The sequence below is a fragment of the Halichoeres trimaculatus genome, unplaced genomic scaffold (genome assembly GCF_033239565.1).
Source record: "Halichoeres trimaculatus isolate MK-OKI-2021-1 unplaced genomic scaffold, fHalTri1.1 fHalTri1_scaffold_22, whole genome shotgun sequence".
Lineage (NCBI taxonomy): Eukaryota > Metazoa > Chordata > Actinopteri > Labriformes > Labridae > Halichoeres > Halichoeres trimaculatus.
The window spans coordinates 9712153-9737542 of NW_027437200.1; the positions used below are offsets into that span (position 1 = coordinate 9712153).

At 40.4% G+C, this 25390-nt stretch overlaps 1 protein-coding gene across 3 annotated transcripts in view; it reads left to right on the forward strand.

The window, feature by feature from the left end:
- Positions 1 to 25390, forward strand: part of afap1 (actin filament associated protein 1) — a 114332-nt gene that overhangs the window by 33395 nt on the left and 55547 nt on the right. Inside the window, exon 1 of one of the 3 annotated variants that reach the window (XM_074661832.1) lies at positions 9404 to 9672. The exons of 1 other annotated variant lie outside the window; for it this stretch is intronic. In XM_074661832.1, the coding sequence (XP_074517933.1) occupies positions 9636 to 9672 (37 nt within the window). In that variant the 5' untranslated portion in view covers positions 9404 to 9635. Of the gene's footprint in view, positions 1 to 9403; positions 9673 to 25390 lie in introns of those variants that run through there. One more of the 3 variants, XM_074661834.1, reaches the window with a different exon arrangement.

Genomic DNA, 25390 nt, shown 5'->3' on the forward strand with positions numbered 1-25390 from the left:
AGGAGTCACAGCAACCAGCTTGGTGCTGTTTGTTGACATCTTCATTCAGAAACATTCCAGATCACTGTGTTGTCAAATTATGTTACTCCCATGATTTGATTTATTTCATTTGACCTTAGTTGTTTTTTAGTTGACTTTGACTGGATGAAATTAAATAGGTTTTGCATCAATTCCAACAAGTGTGTCCTCAACCATCAGAATCTAAATCCATTGTCTTGGTTTTACAATCCAAACTTTAACAGTTACACTTGTTAATCCAGAACTAATTCTTGTCCACCACTAATCAGGGAAATTAGTTGGTCAATATAGTGAAGTGTGTAACACGCATTCTTTTTAAGTTTGGAGGAGACAAAAAAAAAGTTTAAAAGACAAGAAAACATCAGACTTAAGAACCAAAACATAAAGGCTAACTGAGATGTTTGTTTTAATGGAACACTGTACTTTTTCCACTCTTAAAGGTCCTATATTATGCTCCTTTTTTTTTCATCACTGACACCGTCCCACTCTTCCGCATCACTGAGAGCGGCGCCACAAGCTCCGAGTGCACAATGTTTAGAAAACAGCGAAGCTCATTTACAGTAACATTACAGGCTAAAACAACAGGCTAACCGCCGCTAAAGTTAGCATCCTGAAGCTAACACAGAGACAGGAGGGGCACTGAGGAAAAGCTCTTACATCTGGTCCTCAGCACACAGCATTTAAAATACTCACATTTCCAGGGTCTGAGGTTTGTTGGCAGATGGTTGGTAATACGCCTGGATTCAGGACCAGTCTATTCACTAGCCCTCTGTTGTACTGTCCAAAGTTTGAAAAGCAGTCGGCCGTGAAGTGACTAGCACACACATGCACAGTTTTACTGAGTGTAGCTGGAACATTTCCCTCATAAATAAACTCTAGCCACTTAGCCTTGTCTTCTTCCGAGATGAGAAGCTTGTGCATGGAACTATGTGGCTGTTTACAGCCAGAAACAGAGCAGTGATGGCTCTTCGACTTTGGCATTCTCCTTCCCGCTGCTGGAGATAGGGGAGTGGGTAGGGAGGGGGTTTGGGGGTATCTGCTCCGGTGGACCAATCAGGTCAGACTTGCTCCTGGTTGGTCAAAAAAGGGAATCGCTGACGTCTGCAAATCCCCAAAATCAATACAGCTCGTTTTAGGTCAGGATTTTACATTCACAAGCACTACTAAGTATAGGTTTTGTCATTGAATATCACATTTTTTGGGCTGGGAGGAAAGCCAATGACCCACAAATTTCACTAAAAGACTTAATAAAGTGATTTTTGCATAATATGGGACCTTTAAACATGTAACAAACAAGTGGACACATAGCATGAGCCACACTATAAAGTGTCAGAGAATAGTGTGTGTTTTCATATCTTTAGAGTCAGATAAAGATGCTTTGACACCAGCCTATTTTTGGCACCAATAATGCTCAGTGCAGAAAACTCTGCGCCAACTTTTTGTTTGAAGTTTGTTGTTATTTCAATCATTCATCAACCCCAAATGCCACCTCAGTTGAAAGACATTTGCCATTCCAGTTTTGGTGTTAGAGGCTCATTTTCTGGCCATAAATCTTTCCTGTCACACTCAGATTATCAAAGTGTCTCAAGAAGCTGAGGACATATGGTACAAATTTGACTCCAGATGAACCAATGAGGATGTCTAATCCAGTTTGTATTGTGACACTTTGACATCAATCCCTCCCCCTGGTGTGTACATTTGTTTTCCTGTCTCCACGCTCTGCAAAGTGAAACAAACAAGCTTTATGTTCTATCAGTACTGGACCTTTCAGCAGGATTTTTATCCGTGTTTGTGTGTTTCTTTGCACCAAACAGAGCTGTCAGCAGTGAGTCCTGATGGAAAACATCAGTCACTTTAAATCACACACCTCTTTGAAGCTGTTTCTCTCTTGGCTTTCTCGCCGATGACCTTTGCACCCTGCGAGTTCAGAATTCCAGAGACTGTCAGCTCCTGAATCTGAACCATGCTGTTGCCAGTTTGAGTAAAAATGACAACCTGTGCTTCCCTTGGGATCAACCTCTGAGACAGAAAGTCATTCTCCCTGCCTCTCTTCTGAAGGGTTGTAGAAGTGTTGGGTGCCAGGTTTGGTTAACCTCCCAACCTCCTTTGGGAGCATGGAGCTGTCTGCGAGGAGTGAGTTACTGAGAACATAAATAGAGAAAGAATGAGCAGAGGATGCCAGCCTGGAGAGGATCCTGAAGTTTTAATATCACGTCTTCGCAGACGTACACACTCTGCAGCGGGTTGTTTATGGAGGGATGTGATACATTTCTTTGTAGACATATTCTCATGAATGTACACAATCAAATCCAGAGCAGCCCTCCCGCCAGAGTCTCTCCACCCTGTTTTGCTTGACAGAGAAGTATGTGTGTGTGTGTTTTAAAAGAATAAGTCTCCATGCGTGCTGAGAGGTGTGTGCAGGTTGGCTGCTGTTTTGACAGGCGTGCCTTGAATACCAGCCTTTTTCTGGGAAGAGGGAAACATGCTGAATTGAAACAGGCTGGCTCGTGCTTGCACACAGTCCTTTTTTTTTTTTTTTTTTTTTTAGCTGCACAGGCAAAACAAACTGAAGGCCTCGGTGCAGAAAAGTCAGTCCACTCTGCTGACCAGTTATTTCTGAGGCTACAGGGACAATGTCAGACATAATTATAGCATCTGCAAGCTTATTCTTCTCTCTTTATGGCAAGGCGAGATAAGTTTATTTATGTAACACAGTTCGGCAACAAGGCAAGTCAAAGTGCTTTACAGAGATGCGAATACACATTAAATGGTAAGAAAAGATAAATTAAAAGAAAACAATCAAAAATCTATTGCTGTGCAGAATAAAAGGCAGCTGCAAAAAAGAGTCTTCAATCTGGATTTAAATGAGCTAAGAGTTCCATCAGACCTGATATACCTGAGAGTTTGTTCTGGACATTTGGAGCAAATGCTGAATGCTGGGCTGAAGGCAGACCTGTTCCAGATGATCCCAGTGTTCTTGATGGTTCATACTGGATTAGAAGGTCACTGAATTTAAGATTCACATCTCAGTAACACTTTACTTTAGAGATACGCAAATTTTATCACACTTAGGTAATAGTTAGACAAAGTTTTTTCTTATTTCTTTGAAATTAGCACATAACTTCTTTAAAATAATGTCCAAATACACTGCCTTAAGTCACAGTTGATAGGTTACTGTTTTTTTCCAGTTTCTTTGAAATTTGCTCCAAATTCCAAGGTAAGAAGGGGACGATTGGCAAATAGCTTATTTGCAATTAACTCACAACCCACCACAAAATGTTTTAGAAGTATCCCAACATTTCTGCCATTTTCAGAGGAGCAGGTGATAAAAAGCTGCACAGTTCTTGAATTCATAAGTTAGGTTCATTGTTTCCTCTGATAATTGTCTTTGAAATGTTAAGTTAATAATTTAATTTCCCAATAAGCAGTTGATAGTTAGCTATTTGTTATTTAATTTCACCAAGTTCTTTAGTACCAAGTTTGTTGATATGCATAACTGAGGTCACATGCAAAATGATAAACCTTTATGATTAGGCTTATAATGTTTTACATGATACAACAGAAGGCTTCAGATGTGATATTCACCAAGAGTGGGGTTGTAAATTGGCCTTACCTGATTGTGATAGACACTGCGAGTACAGGCGCACATCTGGCCAGAAGTTATGAGCTAATTCAAGCAAGCAAGCAAATTCTCATGAAATTTCAGGGGTAATTTCAAAGAAATAAGAAAAAAACTTTGTCTAATTATTACCTAGGTACGATGAAATTTGCAGACCTCTAAAGTAAAGCGTTACCCACATCTCCACCGTTTTAGATCAGTCACTGCTCCTTACATGCAGAGGCTCTAAGACCAGATTATTTTCATCTTTTTGGGTCATGCAACACGTTTACCTGCAATGTAGACCCAGAAATACCCCCCCCCCCTCCAAAAAAAAAAAAAAAAAACATAAAAAAGTAGAGAAAAAGAAAAAGAATAAAAGAATTCTAATTGACTCTGGAAACATGGGGTTTCACATGATGTGCACATGTGTGTGCAACATATCCTTACAGCAGCAGTTGACTAAGACAGGTGTCCAGTGCTCTAACTTTTCCACCTTCATGGAGGAACCATGCAGGTGCTCATTCACTACCTTTTGCATTGCAAATCTAAGTTGTACAGTGAAAGTATGCTCAGAGCCAATTATGGTGCTGTTGATGGACTTTTTTTACCTGGATATTTGGAAAGAGTCATACTCATCCTGAAGATAATCTCAGAGGAATGCTGTGTTTGGTTTTTACACAAAGAGGTGATCGTCTGTTAGAGAGGAGCTCTGCGACTTCAACTCAAAGCAAAATCTTTCACAGAAGAGGCACAAACTATGGCTAGATCAGTCTCCAAATAAATGATGAATAAGCATTACAATTTGTTAACACACTAGTCATTTCATGATAACACATCCATTTCATGAGTTATTTTTGTGCCATTTTTTTTAAAGACAGATGAAGGAAAACAGGAGATGTAGGGAGGAGAGTGGATCCAGCAGCCGCTGCGATAAGGACCACAGCCTCTGAGCGGTGCATGCTTTTCAGCTTTCTTCTCCCACAGTTGCGTGCTGCACTGAATTGATATGAAGACCCTTTAAACCAGGCCTGTTTTCTTTTTGTGGTTAGTTTTAATCCAAAGCCAGGCCGACGTCTCTCATTATCGGCAGTAATTTCTTTCTTGATGATTTCCAGAGTGACAGTTTGGCTACTTAAGCATCCTTGACTGTATTAGGCATGTTGGGTAATCATGAGGATGTTCCAGATGAAGTCAGGAGCAGAGGAGGCTCATTAGACAGAAGCAATGCCCACACACACTCCACTGTGCTCCATGCAGAATTCAGTCATATCATAGTGTATTTTACTCTCAGCCTTTCTTGATCTGATTACCTTTGATCAATGATTCATTTTGTCTCTTCCTCTTTGGGAGAGCCATCATGACATCCACCCCTTTTACAATCTTTATCAAATAATCAAGGAGCCAATCAAGGTAATTTCATCCAGCTTTGCAGAAATAAGTGATTTTCTGAAGAATAAGAAGAGCTGCTCCCTCTGTGTTGACATGTGGGTGGAGAGTGACAAAAACAACATTGTACACAAAGTATTTCAGCCAATCACAGTATCCGTCAGAATTTGGTGTAACTCCATTGTGGTCATCAGTCTTGACAGCTCCCGACTCCACCAGCGTCTCTCTTTGGATGGGGACAAAGCCCGTCCTGTCTCTGACCCAAACTATTTCCTTTAACTCAATCAGACAAAGTGAAAAATGGGAGGTGGGTTACAGAACTATCATTCATCCAGAGTCCTGCCATGTGACGGAGTGTTGGATTCTGGAAGGATTTGTTTCGGTTAAGACTTCAGTCACTCTGAATTTGAACACTTTATGGGACAAATATAAAGCAGCCCAAATGAAGACTGTTGTGGATGTGCTGGAATTTGCTTTGTGGGCTCTTATGCAAAATATTACTACAAGAATGCAAAGAGCTTGGACTTCCCGGCACGGTCACAAACCATGAGAGGGGCTGTAGAGTCAGATTAAAGCTGGGTTTTTATTTGCACATTCTACTATCTGTCATATATAAGATTAGTCCCATCAAGCTCACATTTAAGGGATGCTTTGCTGTGTGTCAAGATGGTGTCTGATTTTTTGTCTATGATTTTTTTTATAAATTAAATGGCTAATTATAATCTTACAGAGGAAATGCACCAAGGCAAATTCAAACACCGTCTGATCCTGCATCCACTGGCTCTGGGTTTATTCAGAATATGTAAAGAGAAGTTAAGATGATGAAAATGGCTTTTTGGAACCAAGAAATTTTTTTAAGCATTCCGGTCTCACATTAATGAAAACAGAGAAAGGAGGCTGGGCGTGTTTTGGGGCATTTTCACCTTTATTGATAAGACAGCTGAAGAAAGACAGGAAACCTGGAGCAGAGACGTACAGAAAAGGGTCATGGCTAGGAGTCAAGCCAGCAACTAATGTGACGAGAACTATAGCCTCAGCTATCAGCTAATCATGAGTATTAAACTTTCAAGCACCAGCTGACCACAGTTCATCTCAGCGTCTATCAAACTATCATCCTGAGATGCCACAATCTGTTCTCTTTTTTTCCACTTCCAGTCAGTGTTTCAGTTCCCAAGTGTAACTTTCCACTCGTCCACTTCTCAACTCATCCTTCATCCTTCCTTCATCATCACCCCTTCCTTGCAGGGGGTGACCTGTCATGCTCTCAGCCTCACCACTCCAGTGAGTACACGTAGACAACAGTATGAAGGAGATGAAAAGTAATGTGTGAACTCAGATACCTCAGAGATGAGGACATGAAGACGCAGAGATGTCTCATAAACAGAGAGGCTGTTATTATTTCAAACATGGATTATTCATTGCTTGTTTTTGCTGAACCTTGTCAGTGTGTGTGACTGAATGTGTGTCTGCTCAGCGGGGTGTCAGAATAACATGACAGGTTGATGGCTGACTGGAGCAGAGCCTGGTCCAAGTTATTACAGTATCTCAATCTCTATTAGATTTAATCTCAGTCAGGGGCCAAACACTGATGTCACTGTTGACTTTGATACAGCAGAGCCAGGCCAGCATCCACACACACACACACACACACACACACACACACACACACACACACAGCAGTGGAAAGTGTGTGAATGAAGAATGAGAATTACAAGACGTGCTTTTTCATCCCTCCTGTCATCGCTCATCATTTCAACACACACAGACTCACCACACACTCCCTCTGCTCTGTCGTATCTCATCCCGATAACGGTCTCAGAGCGCCGCTGAAACCCTCCCCTTGGACTTCTCCTCCATGATTCTCTGAGTTCAGGGTCATCTGGCCAGCTCGCCGCCTCACACTGCAGCACAATGAGCAGAGCCGTGAGGAATGCCACCTTCTGCTGCCCACAAAAACACCCAGACCCGACCTGCCTCTTGTGTTTGAGCTCTGCGGTGTTTGTCTGGCCTCGTTATTCTCACATCAGCTCCGGCTTTTAATGGAGATACAATCTGGAGGCTTTTGGGTGCATATTAGCCCGAAGTTTGTTTTTACAGGCCTGTCTGAAGCAATTGTCTCTGACCACAATCGATGTGTGTGTTTTTGTGTGTTGGTGTGTGTGGCCCTTTTCTGCCTTTTGCTAAAGTCAAGGCTCTTTGTGGCTGAGAAATAATCTGCTTTTACAGTTTATACATTAAATTTAAAAACTGTCCTTGGGGGTCATGTTCTAGTTTCCGTTTGTGGTGTGAGTCGTGTTAACCCATTAGGTTCTAGCAGACTTTGGTGCATAGAGAAAAACCAGTCTTTACAGAGAGCAACAGCAGGAGGAACATACACCACTGCTTCTCTACACGCTGATTTATGTATCTCTTCAAATAGATATCTTCATGCAAGTGCTTCTAATTGGAAGTTCTGGGTCATAAATTGGAGCCTAAGTGATAAATCTGCCTGTAAGAGTGTTGTATGTCAAACTTTGTCTAGTCAACCTTAAAGAGGGAGGATTGTGTTGGCTTTTTTTGTCTGTATTTTGACCCACTGTTGTCCCCCATGTCAAAAGAATCCATGTTTCTCTCTGACCGGTGTTTTATAAAAAAAAAAACAAAACAAAACAAAACATTTTTTTCAGGATCTGTTTGAAACACTTCATTTTAGCTGCTGTCACTTTAAGGCTCCTTGCTCCACAAACTCCCCCTTCCCTCTGATTGGCCAGCCCTGTGGAGGGCTGCTGTAGGTGGAGCTATGGGCAGAATTTGGTGTCATGAACCAATTAGGACATCCTTGTGCAGTGACCTCATCATCTCAGTACGTCTTGTGAAGATCTGGTCCAAGTAATGTTTTCATCAGTTTACAGACAGATTCTGGGATTTCAACAACATATAAATATGTAGGAGTTTAAAAATGTGCACACATTTAGCTTGAACATTGAGCACTGTTACTTATGATTCATTTTTAAAATGAGAGAAAGCAGGATACTCACTCTTTAAATTAAATGAACAATCTTTACATGTTCCCATTGTTTTAAGGAATTAGTTTCACAAACATGATCGTCTGAGATGTACCCTGAAACACTCTCTGACTCTATGTAGCTCTCCTTCAGCTGCTAGAGCTGAAAGGTGAACCAGGACATTATTCTTTCTCTCTGCTCTCCTCCCTCTCTCTGTCTCATGTTCCTCTCTGAAAAGAAAAAAATGAAGAAAACTGAAAAACAGCATTGGGCAGCCACGGCCTGACTCCCCGCCCTCTCTTCTTCTCCCTCCTCCTTGTCCTCCTCCTCTTTCTCTGGTGGCAGATGGGATATTGAACTCAGACTAGCTCTGGCCCCTGGGGATGGGGGGAATCAGCAGCTTATGGTAATGGAGTGTAATTAGGAAAGCTCGCCTCTTTTCGTCCTCAGCTTGTGGTTAGGTGTAACCAAAGCTGCTTCAGAAAAATCTGACAGAGTTTTTAGGTCAGGGGGTTTGGATCTGTCTGTTGGGGAGAATCTTTGAAAAGTTCAGAAAGTTTACAGACTTAGTAACTTCTGCAAACAATGGAGTATGTTTCAAAATATGCCTATATCTATGGCTGAAAACAAGAGACTTACAATCTAATTTTTTAAAGTATGAATGTGCTGAGTGAGCACTTGAGGTGGTGAAATACTAAGAAAAGTTGTTTTATTTACTTTGAGACTTTGTGAATAAACAGGATAAAAAGATATTAAAGCCAGAGTTGTTAAATCCTACACAGATCTTTTGGCATTTTTAAATGAGCTTCACATGTGGAGGAAAGATGCTGCGTTCAGGGACATTTGGTGATTTGTGAACTTTCTAGTATGTTAAGAGTTGATCCTGTATTTTTCCAGCTTTGGAAAGACTGTTGAAAAGCAATAAAGTGAAACAGGGAAATGACACATTTTCAAGATATACTATTGTTTTTATTATGGTTACCAACTGACTTCCTACAGTAAAAGTGCACTAACATGACTAATAAAAAGAATTTTGAAAAAATACACATTTACAACATAATGCACCATAATTGTAGATGATGGCTACAGTCTAATAAAATATTAATACTAAAAAATAAGCAAGAAAAAAAAATATTAAAAAAATATATAAGGAAGTAAACATCAGTACATCTTCATAAACAAATGTAAATAAATAACTTAAAATTAGAAATAACATAAAAATATATGAACTAAACCTAAATCTAAGCACTATTCAAAAGCTTCCTCCAGCATATCCAGGTTTTATCCCTGATTTGTCATACTGAATGTTTTATTTCCAATGGTCCCTGAACGCCCCTGAACCGTCCATGCAGGCAGTTTGAAGGAGAGAGAGCGGTTCCGATCGAGAGACGTTCAGAGGAGCTGAGGGGAGGAGCGAAGGAGCAGCGAGAGGAAGGAGGAGGAGTGGAAGGATCTGAAGAAGAAGTTTGAAAGGAGACTTTTCAGTGGCCGGCTCGGTTCAAAAGAAGGAGTAAGAGGAGGCGAAAAGTGAAGAGTTGAAGGTTGTGTTTGAGAGTGGATTTTACGCATCCTGGTGCCGGGGAGCCGCTGGGCACGCGCCTGCTCCTGTGCGTCTTTTGGGCGGATTAGATGAGTTTGACTTCACGATGAGGAGCGACCCTGTTCTGTTCACTTCCAGCAGGGGTGAGTGACTCCAAACCGGGGCTTTTTTCACTTAGGAAAATCACTGAAGCTCTGGACAGCACAGAGACATTCTCACATGAGTTTATACTCACCTTTTATTTCACTTTTCTCCCGCAAATCTAAATTAAACCATCGAGCTTCAGCTCAGATGAGCTAAAACCATCTAACGATAGAGTCTGCTGCAAAGTAACTGTTTCTACCTCAGAGTTCCACCTTATTACTCAGCTGTTTGCTCATATCTGCTCTGATTTGACACACATGCAGCCTTTTTTGAATCACACACTCACACTCAAGGGTGCCTTTATTTACTTTATTTGATGATTTGGGCTGAAAAAGAAATTCGTCACATGGATTTAAACTTCAACAAACAATCTTGAAAAAATAATTTTCACTTTTTTGGTTAATAACTTAGTTAAAGCAGGAATATGCCGCTGTTACTTTCCCCTGCTTCACTCAAAACACCCAGGCATGTACGCACGCGCACACACCCCCACGCGCTGAAATGTATGCCTGCAGGCTGCACCTTTTTTAAGAGCTCATCCACGCGACTTCTCTAACTCAAAATGAATGTGAAAAGAGTTCACTGTTGACATTATTTGCCGTTTGCTTGGACATGCACAATGCGCATGTTCCATTGCGCACACAGCCGCACGCACTCCTCTGAACAGAGCACATCCATGTGACTCCCAGATGATGCGTTGTCAACAGTGATCAATAGATGCATTCGTCAGTTTATGTAGACTCTGAAAGAGCTGAAAAGAAAAAAAAAGAAACAGAGGAAAAAATAAATAAATAAACCAGTGTTTATGAGATGTGAGGAGGGGTGAGAGGGAGGGAGGCAGGCAGTCTGGGAGGAGACACTGTGGAGAGACACTTGGCTCTTGACAGTGTCATTAGGGTTGAGGTTGGTTGTCAATGTCTGCAAGATGTGCTTCACGCCAAACTCCATTCAATTATCTGGCAATTTAATGTGGCTTTACTTAATGCTTAAATCATATCTCACAAATCTGAAGCATGCCTCGTTTTGGATTCTTGTTTTAAACAGTTCAGATGTTGATATTATTTATGAACTGTGCAGTCTGTTTTCCTAAAATGGAGCTCCGGGGATTCTTTTTTTATGAAATCAACCTTTGCTTCAAGACTTCAGCCAGCAGCCATAAAACTTACTCTGAGGGCTGCATCTTTAAGTCCCTGTGAGGACTTTCTGAGTGATCTTAAAGAGTATCACTTTTACAAATTTGCCTTTTTATAGTATCATTTTCCTAAGAGAACATGAACACATTTACAGTATGTACACTGAAAGTCTCTTTGATGACACCACGCTTCCTAGCAAAGTTTGAGCAGAGATATCTGTGTTTTTCTCTGCCGAAAATGATTTCTTGGATTTATGTTCTGGTAATTTTGGAAACTAGGGCAAGGGTGTAAAAAAAGAAAAAGGACGTCAGCAGAAGAAAGATAAACAAGAGAGTGACAAAGCACGGGTTCGAACACAGGCTAAGTTATTTGTAATGATGTTCATTCCAACTCACATGCAGCAGTTAATCTGCAGTGGTCTGTTTAAATTTGAGAGTCTATCAATAAAATGAAAAGTGAGGTCGTGTTAGCTCTGCTTGGCGAGGTTGGAGTTGGTAGATGAACTCAGGTAGGACATAACCAGGACTCTCTAATGTTGCAGACACGTCTCAGAGCACCAGGCTGTGAGTAACACCAAGTATAACCTGGTACTAGGATACACTACAAACTGAGTAAAAATTTGCCTGTTAAAACTTTTCAAACAATAGCACTACAAAACTACATATAAATACATCACCTTGTTGCTTTGCATCCCGGGAAAAGTTGTCCTGAATTAAGAAAAATAGCATTAAAGAGAAGATCTGCTATCCAAAACAAACGCGTGCCTTGGCAAAAGTCAAGTGTACAACAGTGGGTGATGGTGCTCATGGGAAAACACTACCCATACCTGCCACAGGTGTCACTGCAATCAACACAGAATAAAAATTCTTTACAGCGCCTTTAAATACAAGCATATGTTGAAATACAACGAAAAATGTTCCATTCTTTTCAAAGCCAACAGACGCCATCAAACAAAACACCAGTTTTGTCTTGCTGATCACGAAGGAGCTGTTAATCCAACTATGTTGGGTTTTTTTGTCACTGTTTTGCACAAATGTGTTAGAACTGGACAAACCAATTGTAACACCTAAGTCACTTAAAAGCACACACACTTAAAAAGGAAAGTGAAATAGTGTCAACTTTGTCCTGTGAGGATGTTTTGGACACAGAGAGAAGCTGACAGCTGTTTCTGGTTAAACAAACAACAAAAAGGTTTTCAGACACTTGAAAATTAATTTAAAGGCCCCCAGAGATAAAGTCAAGTACTTAAAGCAGACAAAATGTAATTAAGATCATGTCTAAACCATCACAGCTTGTTGTACGGCAGCTCACTGAAGCAGTCTCCAAACTTCTGAACCTCCCTGTCTTTTACATCCCAAGTTTTGTCACAATGACTGCAAATATAAACATGCAGAGTAAAAGATGCTAAATAAGGACTTCATTGAGGGCTGTTGCAATACTTCAACAGAAATATGTGCTTGTTTTGATGGGTGTAATGATTCATCCTATGAATAAGGATTCCTCTTTACCTCCTCTGACCCCCTCTGCAAATCTTTTCTTTCTTTCTGGGCTTTATTTTTTTATCCTGACATAGCTTCACTCCCTTAAGATGAACTGTGTAACAGCTCACCTCATAAGCATGGAGCTAATGCTAAAATTAGCTTTTTTTCATGAAGTGTTTTCATCGTCAGCTGGTTTATGAAGCCAGCTGTTATGTAACGTGATTCATTGTTTTCTGGCTTTGTTACCTTCAAAACAAGCCTGCTTTTTATTACCTCGTTGTTGCTAGACAACAGCTCTGGATACATAAACAGCACATTATCTGTCATGCTTCACTGAAACATTAAAAAGGATTAGAAAATGACTGCCAATAACTCAGAGAAGCTCTGTTAGCTTCTGCATGGCGGAGCTGCAGCTGCCAATGCCCCATCAGATCATACACAGTCCAGGTCAACACAGGGGTAACTCAACGCTGCAGCCAGAGGTTTCCCAACATGCTCCTGGAATGACAACACAAGTACTCCATATCTCCAGTGTCTCCTTCTTGTAGGAGTGAATGCAGTCCTACAATAACAGGAGCTCTGCTAGCAGCTGCAGGGTATCAGGTGGCACCGCGGCGCTGCTCAGCCTGGCATTTGGCGAGGTTCTGACAGACGCTCATTGTGTCCAGGGCTCATGATTATATCTGAGCAGCACAAGAAAACATTGCGGATCATGTTATGGTTTTGGATTTGGGAAAAGGTTTAAGCAGTGTAGGTTTAAGACAACTGATCTGTAGGTATGCAGCAGAGGTAAACCAGCGTGTTTGTGTTGTTTTCTGATACTTTAGCTGGCACATTTGCTGGAAGGTGTACAGATTAAAAAAAATAATCATTTTTTAGTGGGAAAGTAGAGCCTGGCTGATTCTATCCTGCATGTAGTAGCCAGTAACAGATGTGTTATTGTTGTGTACTTTCAAGCAGATATGTTGCATATTCTTATGGTTAAACTCTTTATCAAGTCAACCTAAAGACAGGAACAGACGCGATTTGCGAAGGGCAACTCAAATCGTGCCAATCGGTTGAAGGAGTCCCCCGCATCATGTGGTATTGAGCTGTCACAGAACAGTCACAGAAATCATGTTGCAAGGTGGTGTGGTTTGTGGGGATGGGCATCGATAACCGGCACCTGTTAAGACCTGATTAGAAATGGTTCAATACATTGACATCATTAGCCTTTGTGCTTTACCATTCACTTGTCCATTCTTTACATTACGCCGGAGTGGCTGGAAGTCTACTTCTATGCCCCAGCTATCGTAACTCGGGATGTCCCGATCACCTTTTTTTTTGCTCCCGATCCAATTCCGATTTTTTTATTTTGAGTATCTGCCGGTCCCGATATTTCCCGATCCAATCTTTTAGCAATGCATTAGGATAAAAGAAAAGAAAAAAACTCCTACAAGTTGTCCTTTGAGTTTTTTTATTTTTATTTTATTTAAATGAAGGTATCATTCTAGCCAACATGGATATAGCTTTTTTTCTCCACTTAGTGCAGCATGGGATCAACAAAATAAAAATAGAGCTCCTCAGTGGTGCACCACAAGATAACATTGTATGTGTGTGACAATAAGGTTGCAATTTCTTGTTTGCAATATTGTTGTACTTGTTATAATGACAAATAAAGTTATGTTATAAAATGAATGATGATATTCTATTATACACATTTTAATTAAAAACAGAAACTAAGGCCCCAGGCCTTTTCCGATTCTGTCTCCCCCCGATCTCCGATCGTTAAAAAATGCCCCGATCCTGATCCGATCCCGATCACGTGATCGGATCGGGACATCCCTAATCGTAACATAGCAGATTAAAATCTCTGAGTCAGGATTTTCTGCCTGAAGTTTTACTCAAGAAGTACAAGAGATTCATATTCTATACATTCAACAAGTTATACATCTCCTAATGTACCAAAAACATCATAAAAACCATAGCGCTCCTTTGATGCTAATGAATATGGGACATTGCATTGAATTGCTACCACTTAGCACGAAAAATTTCAGTTTTTATTGCTAAAAAAATCACAAATACTCTTTTTAAACAATACTGGTAGCTCAAAATGTCAAAATACTGACAGGCAAATGATTTCTTATTAAGTTTACTTATCTTCATTTATTTACTTAGGTCCAGAGATATGCAGATCTACTGAACAATTTCATATTTATTGACTTATAAATTCAAAAACATGTTGTTGACACAGAAGACCTGTCCATTTGAGAAACTTTGGTAAAGGTCTGAATTCAGCTTTGTCTGACTGAGCTTACAGACTCTCAAAATGGGAATGCCTAAGCCTCATTTTTCTGGACCAGTTATCAGTTGAATGAAGCTCATATCAGGTTTAACAGGACAGTTTTTACTAAAGACAATTTAACATTTAAAATTCAGTTTTTGCAGTGCAGCTCTTCAGGCAGAGGAACCTGTCTGATGTTGCCGTGCATTCAGACACAGCAGGGTTTCATTTTACAGAAAGTCTTGAGCCAAAACTGAACGTGAATGAAGGTATGCATATCATGATAAGAATGGTATGTGTAAGTTAAATATTGTGGGGAAATCAAATGTGATGTTTATGTGTTGAAGAGAGCATATTAGCTACAGAGCTTCTTAGTCTGCATCTACCAGATGTTTTAATGATTGAACGATACCTGCGTTTGCAACATGATCCTCTTGCAGAAATCACATCATCTTTATTTTTCCAACTCGTACTGGCTCCCAGGAACCTGAGGGAAGCAGTAACAGTCAGCTTGAGCTCTGAAATGGATGTTTGTTTTCAGGGTAGAGGAAGGTAAAAACTTTGCTTTTGTGGGAAAACCTCATAAGAAGACATTCCAGTCCAGGTCTGTGGGAACCTGACTTCTCCTCTTGTTATTGACTCTGGCTGATGCTGGCATCACATCCAGCTGTTATTGCAAGTGGAGGATTCCTTTCAGTGGTTCTTTTTGCTCAAACCTCTCCCACTTATGGGGTGCCATGTTTTGGGGGCAAACTTGGCACAAGTGTTTGAGCGTTTATTACCTTTTTTATCGCAGCTTTCCACGCGGAAACCTTGAGTCTACAGGTTATTAATATGGGTGTGTGTGATGTGGGCAGAGTGGGTACATGGTGTCACCGTTCTGGCCCACTTCACCCATTTGGTTCTGCTTTAGAGTGAGGGTCTGCCTTGTTCAGAAAGCCTGTGTGCCCTCCGATGATAGAAGTTTAAAAGCTTTCATATGTCGGGCAGTCCCCCTCCTCCTCTTTGCTCCGTGGTTTGGAGGGCGAACCCCAGAAGCAGAAAGTAGAGATGAGGAGAAATGAGTTTGTAATCTCTCCTCCTTCCCTCCAAAGCCAACCTGTCAGTATGCTGGCATGCAGGAACAGGGACTTTAATTTTGGGGCCGACTAATCATAGCCCTCACTGCCTTCCCTCTCTGTCAATATCCATCTGGAAAAACACAGGGAAGGATTGGGAGCTTGAGCACATTATAGAAGAGCCTGCCTCGTGCCAAATAGGACAGATTCATATGGGTTCAACTCAGCTGGCAACCAGCCGACTGATCCGACATCATGAACCAAGCATTTACATTTGGACTCCTGCCTGGAAACGTAAAGCCAACAGTTGAAACAGCCTGATTTAGTCTTTGGATTGACGCTAATTTGTGACCATTAAGAGCGGATCTTTGTGATCAGCCTCATCAGACATCTTTAACAGGATTACTGGTATAATAGGATGAGCTTGTTAGGTGTCTGTCTGTCTTGGACAAAGCTTTTGGGATTACACAACCAGAGCTGCAGCTTGGTTTGGAGGTTCTCACAGCAGGGGGTGTGTTGGATTACAGACAGTCACAAACGGCAACAACAAAGGAAACATTGAGGAGCTTGTTAATACGTCTGCATGGTGTCCTGACTTGAAGTTGGATCTGTCATCCTGCCAAACACCCTCACACTCACTCAGATTCTCACATGGGTGTGTCGGCTGTTTGGGGGTTTGCACTGTATAGTAGTCATGGCGGGATGTAATGGGTGCTGACAGATGAAAAGGCTTTGAGCTGTCAGTCACAGTCAGACTTCTTTAGCATCCAAAGATGAGATGCAGCTGGCAGAAAACCAGAAAACAGTGTTGAGACATTTCTTCTCTGACTGTGTCGAGACTGACTCGACTCCACACATCCCAGGGTTTCCCATGATGGGTGTGAAGACTTCTACATGTTGCATTCATGGCTTTGAAACCCCAAAATAGTCACTGTGAATATGATGGAGAATGAACTCCCCAAAATCATGATTATTGTCAACATTTGAAGATGGACTTTGGACTTCAACTATTTAGTTTTGGAACAAAAAAACAAGCAAATACTGGCAGTACCTATAATTCGTACTGTTTTCGAGTTTTTTTTTTTTCAGTGGATAAATATTGAATGGACAAAAAGGATATGAGGTGGTCCCTCTACATACGAAAATGTTACAGTCACTACTCACATACTTCAGCACGTTCTTCACGTTGGCATTGCTGTTAATCAATACATCCAACAGAGGGGGGCAGCCTAGAGTCAAAAGTTTATGACAACAAACTCATAAACAAACATGGTGAGGAGGTATTGCTAATGTACCACTTCCATTCAAGACAAAAAACATAGGCGGCCCTTGTATGAGGTGGTGGTTGGTGAGTAGGGCTGGGACGATATGCTATTCTCATGATTCCACTCTATTACGATTTATTGCGCCGCTGATTTGATTTAAATAGTGATTCTTCAATATTTATCAGTTTTGCAATTTTTAGGTTGCTTTCTTAACACCAGACCATGTGAAAAAGTTAAATGATGATAATGTCTACAGACAATATCAGGAGCCATATTTTACCTTAAAATGCACATCATGTGAGTCAGAGAGAAACATTTCACCCTCTGCTGGAGAAAAGTGGTAACTTTTTTCCAATCCAGTTTGTAAAAAAAAAAGACTGAAATGTAGAATTTAAATTAAAAAAAAAAAAAGAGTCTTCAACAAAAAAATCCCGATTTTGATATTTTCAAACAAAAAATCCTGATTTTGGTACATTGATTTTTTTTCTCCCACTCCAGTTGATGTGGCTGTTAAATGCATTGCCAAAGCTCTGCCATTGTTTTTTCGTCTTTGTGTTGAAGCTACATATTGGGTAACAGCAACACTGCCCCAACTGCTCTGTTTGGCCTGTATCCGTAAGCTTTATGGAAACAAGCAGAAATAAGGATGGAATAAACATAGAGCACAGACAGAGGGTTCTGTCCATATCTGGATCTGTAATTAATGTTTTTGAAGTTATGGGCCCATGCAGTGATTTGCACTACAGAGCCTTGTCTGTTTTCAGTGCAGTGCTGCCTGAAGATTTGGTCCATCCAGTCTCGGTCTGGGTCTTGTCCTCGCCCCCAGATTTTCTGAATCTTTTAATGATGTTAACTTATTTTGAAGATGAAATCCACTAAATTTGATGTACATTATTCTCAAACTGTTGAACTCTTAGCTCACACAGTCTCTCTCAGAGAGGTGAACCCTTTTTCCATGATTTTACCAGAAGTGAGGCTGCAAATATTTTGGCCTTAACTTCTAAAAAGCTGTGATGTTTTCACAACTGATAGTGATCACTCAAGTTTGTACTTATCAGAGGGGAGGGGTTTTAACTTCATTGGAGGATTAATGAATGATGATATTGAAACTTTCATGACTTCACTGATGAAAAAGTTCTGTTCAATGTGACTCTCACTTCTCACACCCTGTCAGCTTCCATTCCCGGTCCAATCAGAGAAACCACATTCCCCCCATTCCCAGCAGAGGATCTGATCCCACAGCTGGAGCGTCTTTACGATTCCCTTCACCCTGTCCTCTCTCTGGCCTGAGGTTTTATCAGAGAACCCTTTAATTATCTTTTAAAAGAGATACCAAAGGGGGAATCATCCTTCTCCACAAACACTGTCTTTAACTTGAAGTTTGACGAGCCCTCTTTCTTCCCCCTGCTGTGTCTCATATCTTCTGTAGAGCGTCCGTCAGCGTGGCCCTATCCCTCCATCTTTAACCCTTCAATTCCTGTCTTCAGATCAGGGTTTTGCAGATGTGGATTTGCGGTCAGAGAAACATCTGCTCGTACGGTGAACCACCTGTAGAGTTCGATAGGAATCAGCCGCGCTCTGTGATGATCGCTTGGCATGCCTTGATGGAACGAAGAAAACACACAGTCCTCATAATTACAGACCTGAGACGCGAGGAGAGAGCAAGTCAGCCGGTCTTTCATCATAAACTAATGCAGCATCGCCCAGGCTCTGATCTGTTCAGAGCTCTCCCTCTTTCTGTTGGTGTTCGTCCAAGTCCAGCCTCAACAATCCCTGTATGAGATATTTATGACTGGAATTACTGCATGACTTTCACAGCTTTCTACCCACAGTTTAGACCAAATGAGCGTGCCTACAGTGATGTACATGCTTATTATGGTATCACTTCTCTGGGAATATTCAGATGCTTCATTTCCCTAAAACCTGTATGACTCAAAAGTTTATGAGTTCTGCTCTAGATATCAAAAATGCAAACAATGATCTAACAGTGCCAGATTGTATGCTTGTGCTGTAATAATATACATAAATAATATATAAGATATAAAAAAAAGTAATAGAATTATCACTCTTGTTAAAGCACAAAATATAGAACAAAAGCCGAAAAAAAAGTTTATCTGACTTTTCTCTTTCAACTTAAAATCAAGGAGATGGCAATGGACGAAATTTATAGACATGTCATCATTACATGATAGCTGAGAGTCTGAAAGGAGAGAAGATTTGCATCAAGATGTTAACACCTAACCAGGCGAATAATTAAGAACAGTTTATTTACAATAGAAACCTGGCAAATGGCGCATAGCATGTTGGAGAGGCATTAACAACTTACAGTGCACACATTACATGCAGTTCGGCACACAAACGCTGTGCAGGCAGCTAGTAACCAAACAGACAGGCAGCACAGCAAGAATAAACAAAGAAAAAAACAAGTACTGAGCCAAAGCAGAGAGCAACCACCAGCTACAAGGATGCTGTGGACCCTCCCTGGGTAGCAAAGTAGAGAAGAAAAGAGAAAGTCTGTGAATCTGTACACATAGATTTCCAAACTATGCATAAAGATACAGCAGATGAATCCATTCTGAAATACTCCCGCTTTTCCACGGTTAAACTGAGTTCTATTAGGATAAATGTTGGTGCATTATTGCACGCTCCTTTGCTTTCTGGCATTAGTAGGTGCTCTTTCACTCCCTCAATCTCTCTATCAAAATTTAGTGTTTTCATGTGGAGTTACACTCAGTGTGCTTTAAGTCTGTTCTTTGTACTTGTTCTTTCAATGTCACGTTGACAGCATGTCGACCATTGATTCAATGGTATCATAATTTGTGTACCACCCATCTATAAGAGGTGTGAGGTGTGAAAAAATATTGATACAACAATATTAGAGATAGACTGATACTGATTGTAAGCCGATATTCATTTGCAGTCAAAGTGAAAATATTGGCGTAAAAAATTTTGAACAATACAAATCTCAACACCTAACTGCAATCAAATGACTTCAAGCATATGTTTATTAAACAGCTCCCACACTTAGCAGCATGTTTTATAAAGTTAAATGAAAACTTAAAAAAAATAGCTAAAGTTTTCTACCGTAAATAAAGTTTTCCAAAATTTCAATGTAACTGCAATAAAACTGGACAGAATTGAGTTTGTGCAGCCTTTTACAGGCATGTAATGCAGTTCAATTAATTTTCTGTTTGGTTTTACATGACTGATTTTAGATGACAAGCTAGGGCTTCCATAGTGTAGACAGGATGAAATTCTATGCAGAGAAACATCAGAGCCAAAACAACACAGTTTTGAATAGGTTTCGTATCGGCCGCCAGATTTTTTAAAAAAAAGGCCGATACAGATATGCCCCCAAAATGCCAAATATTGGCCCTGATAATCGGCCCGGCCGGTAATCGGTCCATCCCCAAACAATTTATTGTGATACTTTGACCTGTGATAAAATATTGATGTTTCATCGGTTAATATCAATATTTTTGTTAAAATTAAAAACTCATATTCTAGGTGAGTTGAAAGTACAATACGTCTTCAGCACCACTGCTCTAGATGGCGCCAAAGACTTACTCCACTGTATGTTGTCCATAAACTGTATAATTAATATATTCTAAAAGTATATCCAGAATATTTTATTCCTAAACTTGATGAAGTGGGTTTTGACGCTGTAAATATCAGTGTTTTCTCTCTGTTCTTGAATCAGTTGGTATAAAACCATTTCAAGTTTGATTTTCAGAGAGTAGTAGACGGATAAAATAATCATCATTCATGTTTTGCACATTATTAGATTCTCTATGAGTAACATTTATCAGTTTCACCAACTGACCACGTCTTTCACCCAATCATTTTTTTACTAACATTAGTTTCATGTCACAGTAGTTAAAGTGACAAAATTGATGTACTCTGTGTTTTAGAGTAAAGTGTATAACCACAATACGATAGAAAAGTTGTTTTCAATCAAATACTTATCATACCACAATCAGGATATCACAATATTGTGATATCCTGATATTATCATATTGTGGCCCAAGTATCATGACGTGTATGGTATCATGAGGTCCTTGTCAATTCTCACCCCTAGTATATTCTGCCATTATCTAATGTGATGGAGTCATTTCCTGACACAGCCCCCTGCACTGGGTGCAATTTCATCATTAATTTACCAATTTGTTGTATTGGATGGTGAGCTGGTTATGATGGGTCTATATCATCAGTTTGATGCAGTCAAATGAAGCTTGAATTAATTTTTATCTCCCTTTTAGATGAAATTGCTGGTAAAAGAAGGATTTTTAGGTTCATTAGTAGATAGAGAAGAAAATCTGCATCTCTTCACACCACATTTGTACAGCACCAAAGGTCTGGAAACTGAGGATGCATCACTTTGCTGTGCATCAACTTTAGTCAGTGTGTTTGTGTGTCTAAGCTCTTATGTAATCATGCGTCTGCTGTGTTTTGGTGGCACGCTGGAGGCAGTAACCATGACGATGCCCGGCCGTAAACCAACCTCAATTAACCGAAACCGCTGCCTTACAGTAACACTCAGCCCACAGTGCTGTTAAGCTTCCCAGAGGCGCAGGGAGCGCTCAGTGCAGATGATTGGGCGGTTGGCTTGTTAAATCTGTCCGAGCTTAAAGCTGAGTCAGCAGGCTTTCACACCTGAGGAGGAGTCTGTGACCTGGAAAAGAGAAACCATATTACTGTCTTTTTCTGTGCATACATATCTTAACAAAAAGTGGAGATGGTGTCCTTGAGTTCTACACAAACGACCTCCTGCACAGGTCACTTAGTGGATTACTGGAGCCTGGTTTTATGAAAACACGAAGAACTCCAGGAGAAAATTCCCAGTATTTGTCATCCTATCTGGGTTGGCTCAGGTTTTTATTTGGCTTACTAAAGGGGATTTTTGCTACTTTTAAACATTTCCTTTTACGTATTTGAGGTCTAAAAACTAATAAGTACAAAATTTTAGTTTCACTTTAAAAAATGATTTTTATAAGGAACCACAAAACAGGCTGTAACAGGCTCATCTTGTTACTGATTATTGTCTATAGGGTGTTTGGGGCACTTTACCACTCAGACAACAGGAATTACTGCAACTGACAGATGAAGTTCTAGCAAGACGACTGATTTTCATTGGGTAGAGCAATGGTCAGACCTTGGTGTTTGAGGCCCACCCCGACAACATGGCATGAGAGAGTTGGGAGATCTTTATGTGATGACTTAATCATTTCTGCAAGTCTCGTAAAGATCTGTCGCTGTTTTTAGAGCAGAGCATTTTGATCAGTTTACAGACTCTGGGATCACTACAACTTGTTAATATGTAGAGGTTTAAAAACCTGCACACGCTTTGACTAGGGGTGCACCGATCACAATCTTATGGCCGACCACCGATCACAGATCTTTAAAAAGCGTGACCTGCCGATACCGATTTTTGCTTTTAATTTTTTATAACTGACAGCATATGCTTTCAATGTTCCAATGTTATTTCACTGAAAATCATTGAACAATCCTTTTGAAACAATAAAATCTATATTTTTTTAACTTAAACAACCAATAAAGTGTCCTGAGTTTTAGGTCTCAGAGCAAAAGCAATAACGTTTGGCTGTCAGACCTTCCCCAAGGTATATAAGATCAGTTTCAAATGTGAGGATGGGCCAATCACCGATCCCCCAAAATTTAGGTAATCAGCACAGATCGGCCAGCCTATCGATCAGTGCATGTCTAGTTTTGACTGATGATCTGAATTGATGACTCTTGAAAAGGCCGTTTGGTTGATGTTAAAATTAGGATGCACACTGCAAAAATTGAAAATCTCATCAAGTGTTTTTTTCTTATTTCAAGTAGAAATGTTGTTATTATACTCAATATGAGCCACATTCAACTGGTTGAATGAGAGAAAATGTCTTGTTTTAAGTTATTTAAAGACAAAAATGAAGTTTGAATTGCTTGTAACAAGTAAAAAATCCTGCCGATGGAATAAGAAAAGAAGAAAATTTTGCTTGAAAATAGACAAGATAAAAGCGCTTGATAAGATTTTTTTTTTTGCAGTGTATTGAAACCTTGTCAGTATGTGAATGAGTGAAAAGCTTGTCAAACAGTCAGACTAAACACATGCTCAGAGTGTCAAAGACGTGCTCTTTAAAAGAAACAGACACCTGAAACTCGCACAGACTAGGACAGAGCCTGTCAGTGTGGCATCTCTCAGAACAGCTGTATTCTGGGAAATAGTCGAGAAAACCCTCCCCCCTCTAACCCATCTCAGCATTTTTTTCACACCAGACAACAACAACATGTTCAGGGAGCCTCAGGGTCTCGAGTTCTCCCAGAGGCTCAAACATGACCCCATCACCACCAAAACACACCTCACCCAGGAAAACCCCCTTTGTCCTCAACTCCGGGAAGTGTGAATACCTCGCAGGGAAAACATCTCCCTGACATGTCGAGGTGTTTTCACTCTGTGTGTGTGTGTGCAGGGATTAACTGTTTTTGTTGGAGAGAGCTTCCATCGCTTGTCATGCATGCACGGTGTTGACACAGCAAATGTGGTCAGAGGCAAATTATATTTTCCCTCATGCAAATAAAACAGAGAGTGGATGTGTGAGGAGTGCTTGTAAGCATCAGAGAAAACTAAGTATGTCCTCTGAGTAAAGAACAAGTATTTTCACAATAAGAAATCTGCGCCGTGGATGAAAACTACAGGCCTGATAATGAAGGATGGGAGTTTGTGGGTAACTTGGATGGCAGACAGAGGGAGAAGAAGAGTGAGACAGGAGTGAGCTTTGAAAACAGGGCGTGGGAGGTTTGTTTGCACGCTGAGGCACTCTCTGCTCGCCCTCGGGCCTTGTTTGAGGGTGGTCCTCCTCGCTCCGTGCCACTTGATTTTCCCTCTTGACTTTTGTGATCTGGGGAGCTGGCTTTATGCTTTAATGACACACACACACACACACACACTCACACACGGGGTTCACTTTCTGACCACCCCGGTGGAGGTAAAGAGCTGCACAGGTTGCACAAAGCTCCATGAAACGGTAAACGGGGCAATAAAGAGAGCTTGGCTCTTTTCACTGTGATATTAAACCTGCTCATGGAAAGTTATGAGTGTTTGCAAAGAGTCAGCTTTGCATTCTTGATATCAGTCGTCTAACCTTTGGGGAATAATTGTACTTTAACAGACTCCTGCAAAGTTGAGCTTGAAATCTGTTGCATACAACATGCAAACGTGTTTTAGCTGTGCATGTTCTCTTTGGAGACAATAAAAACACAAATGCTTGGAATCAGGAAAAGCACAGTATTATAGTCTGTCTATAAGGCAGACTGTACAGAGATCTGCATGCACAGACTGCAGATCAGATGCTCTCTGAAGCAGGGTGATCCACACAGATGTGCCATGATCTTTTGAACATACTTCACTTTAGAGTGTGCCTTTATTGTATGGGCTGTACTCAGGATGTGTGAAGTTGTCAACTAAACCACCCAACATGGCAAAATGTGAAATACATCATATCCAAACTGGCAATCATTCTGCACATGTATCATAAGCCGTGTATACATGGACCTAGGCCTGTCACAATAACAAATTTTGCTAGACAATAATTTTCCAAAATATTATTGCCAATAAGCAATATTATTGTAAATATTATTTTGAGTTTTTTCCATGTTTTCATTGATGTAATTATGATAAATGGGATAATAAAGTGAGCACACCATATCAAAAGCAAGAAACTTTAATTTCTTAAGAGTATTTAACTGTAATTGAAAGGTCAGGATCTTTTAAATAAAATAAATTAAACAAAAAATATAATAAATTTAACAAACAAGAAAGAGAAAAAATACAATGAAAATGAAATGGACTCTGTTTTAGAAGAAAATACATGTCAATAAAAATAATTAACTTATCAAAAACAATAAAACATGGACCCTGTCTCTAAAGAAAAAACGAAACTCCAAAAACAACAACAATAAAAACTATAGCCTATAGTAATTCAGAAAGATTCCATTTGGAAAGACGAAAAACTCCATGTAACCGTGGCTACTGTTTCCTGTTTATCTCACCTCCTTATTTACCTTCTCCCTCCTCCCTCCTGCCTGATGTACACTTCATCTCTCTTTGTCCTGCAGGATGATTAGAAACTTCTGCTCTGAAAAATGAATTATGGTTGTATTTTAAACGTGCAGTTTATAAACATATCTGAGAGAAGTCCTCGACAAAACACTGTAAACACTCTGCTGAAAGTTTTGGGATGAATCTTTCCATCATGCGCCAGCTACCTGCACACTCACCTGCAGCTGGTTAAATATTAAAACCTGTGTGAGTTATGTACAGATGTGCTTGTCAGATGTGTTTTGAAGAAGAGCTTTGTTGCAGTTTTGTAGCAGAGAGGTGCGGGAACATTGAGTTCCTGCCATAAGAGGCTCTAAAGTACATTTTTATCTCATATTGAGTCCAGCAGGTGGATCAGGTGGAGGGCTGGTTTGTTTTGGACTTCTAAGTTCTCAGGTCACCTTGGTGCATCTAGTGTG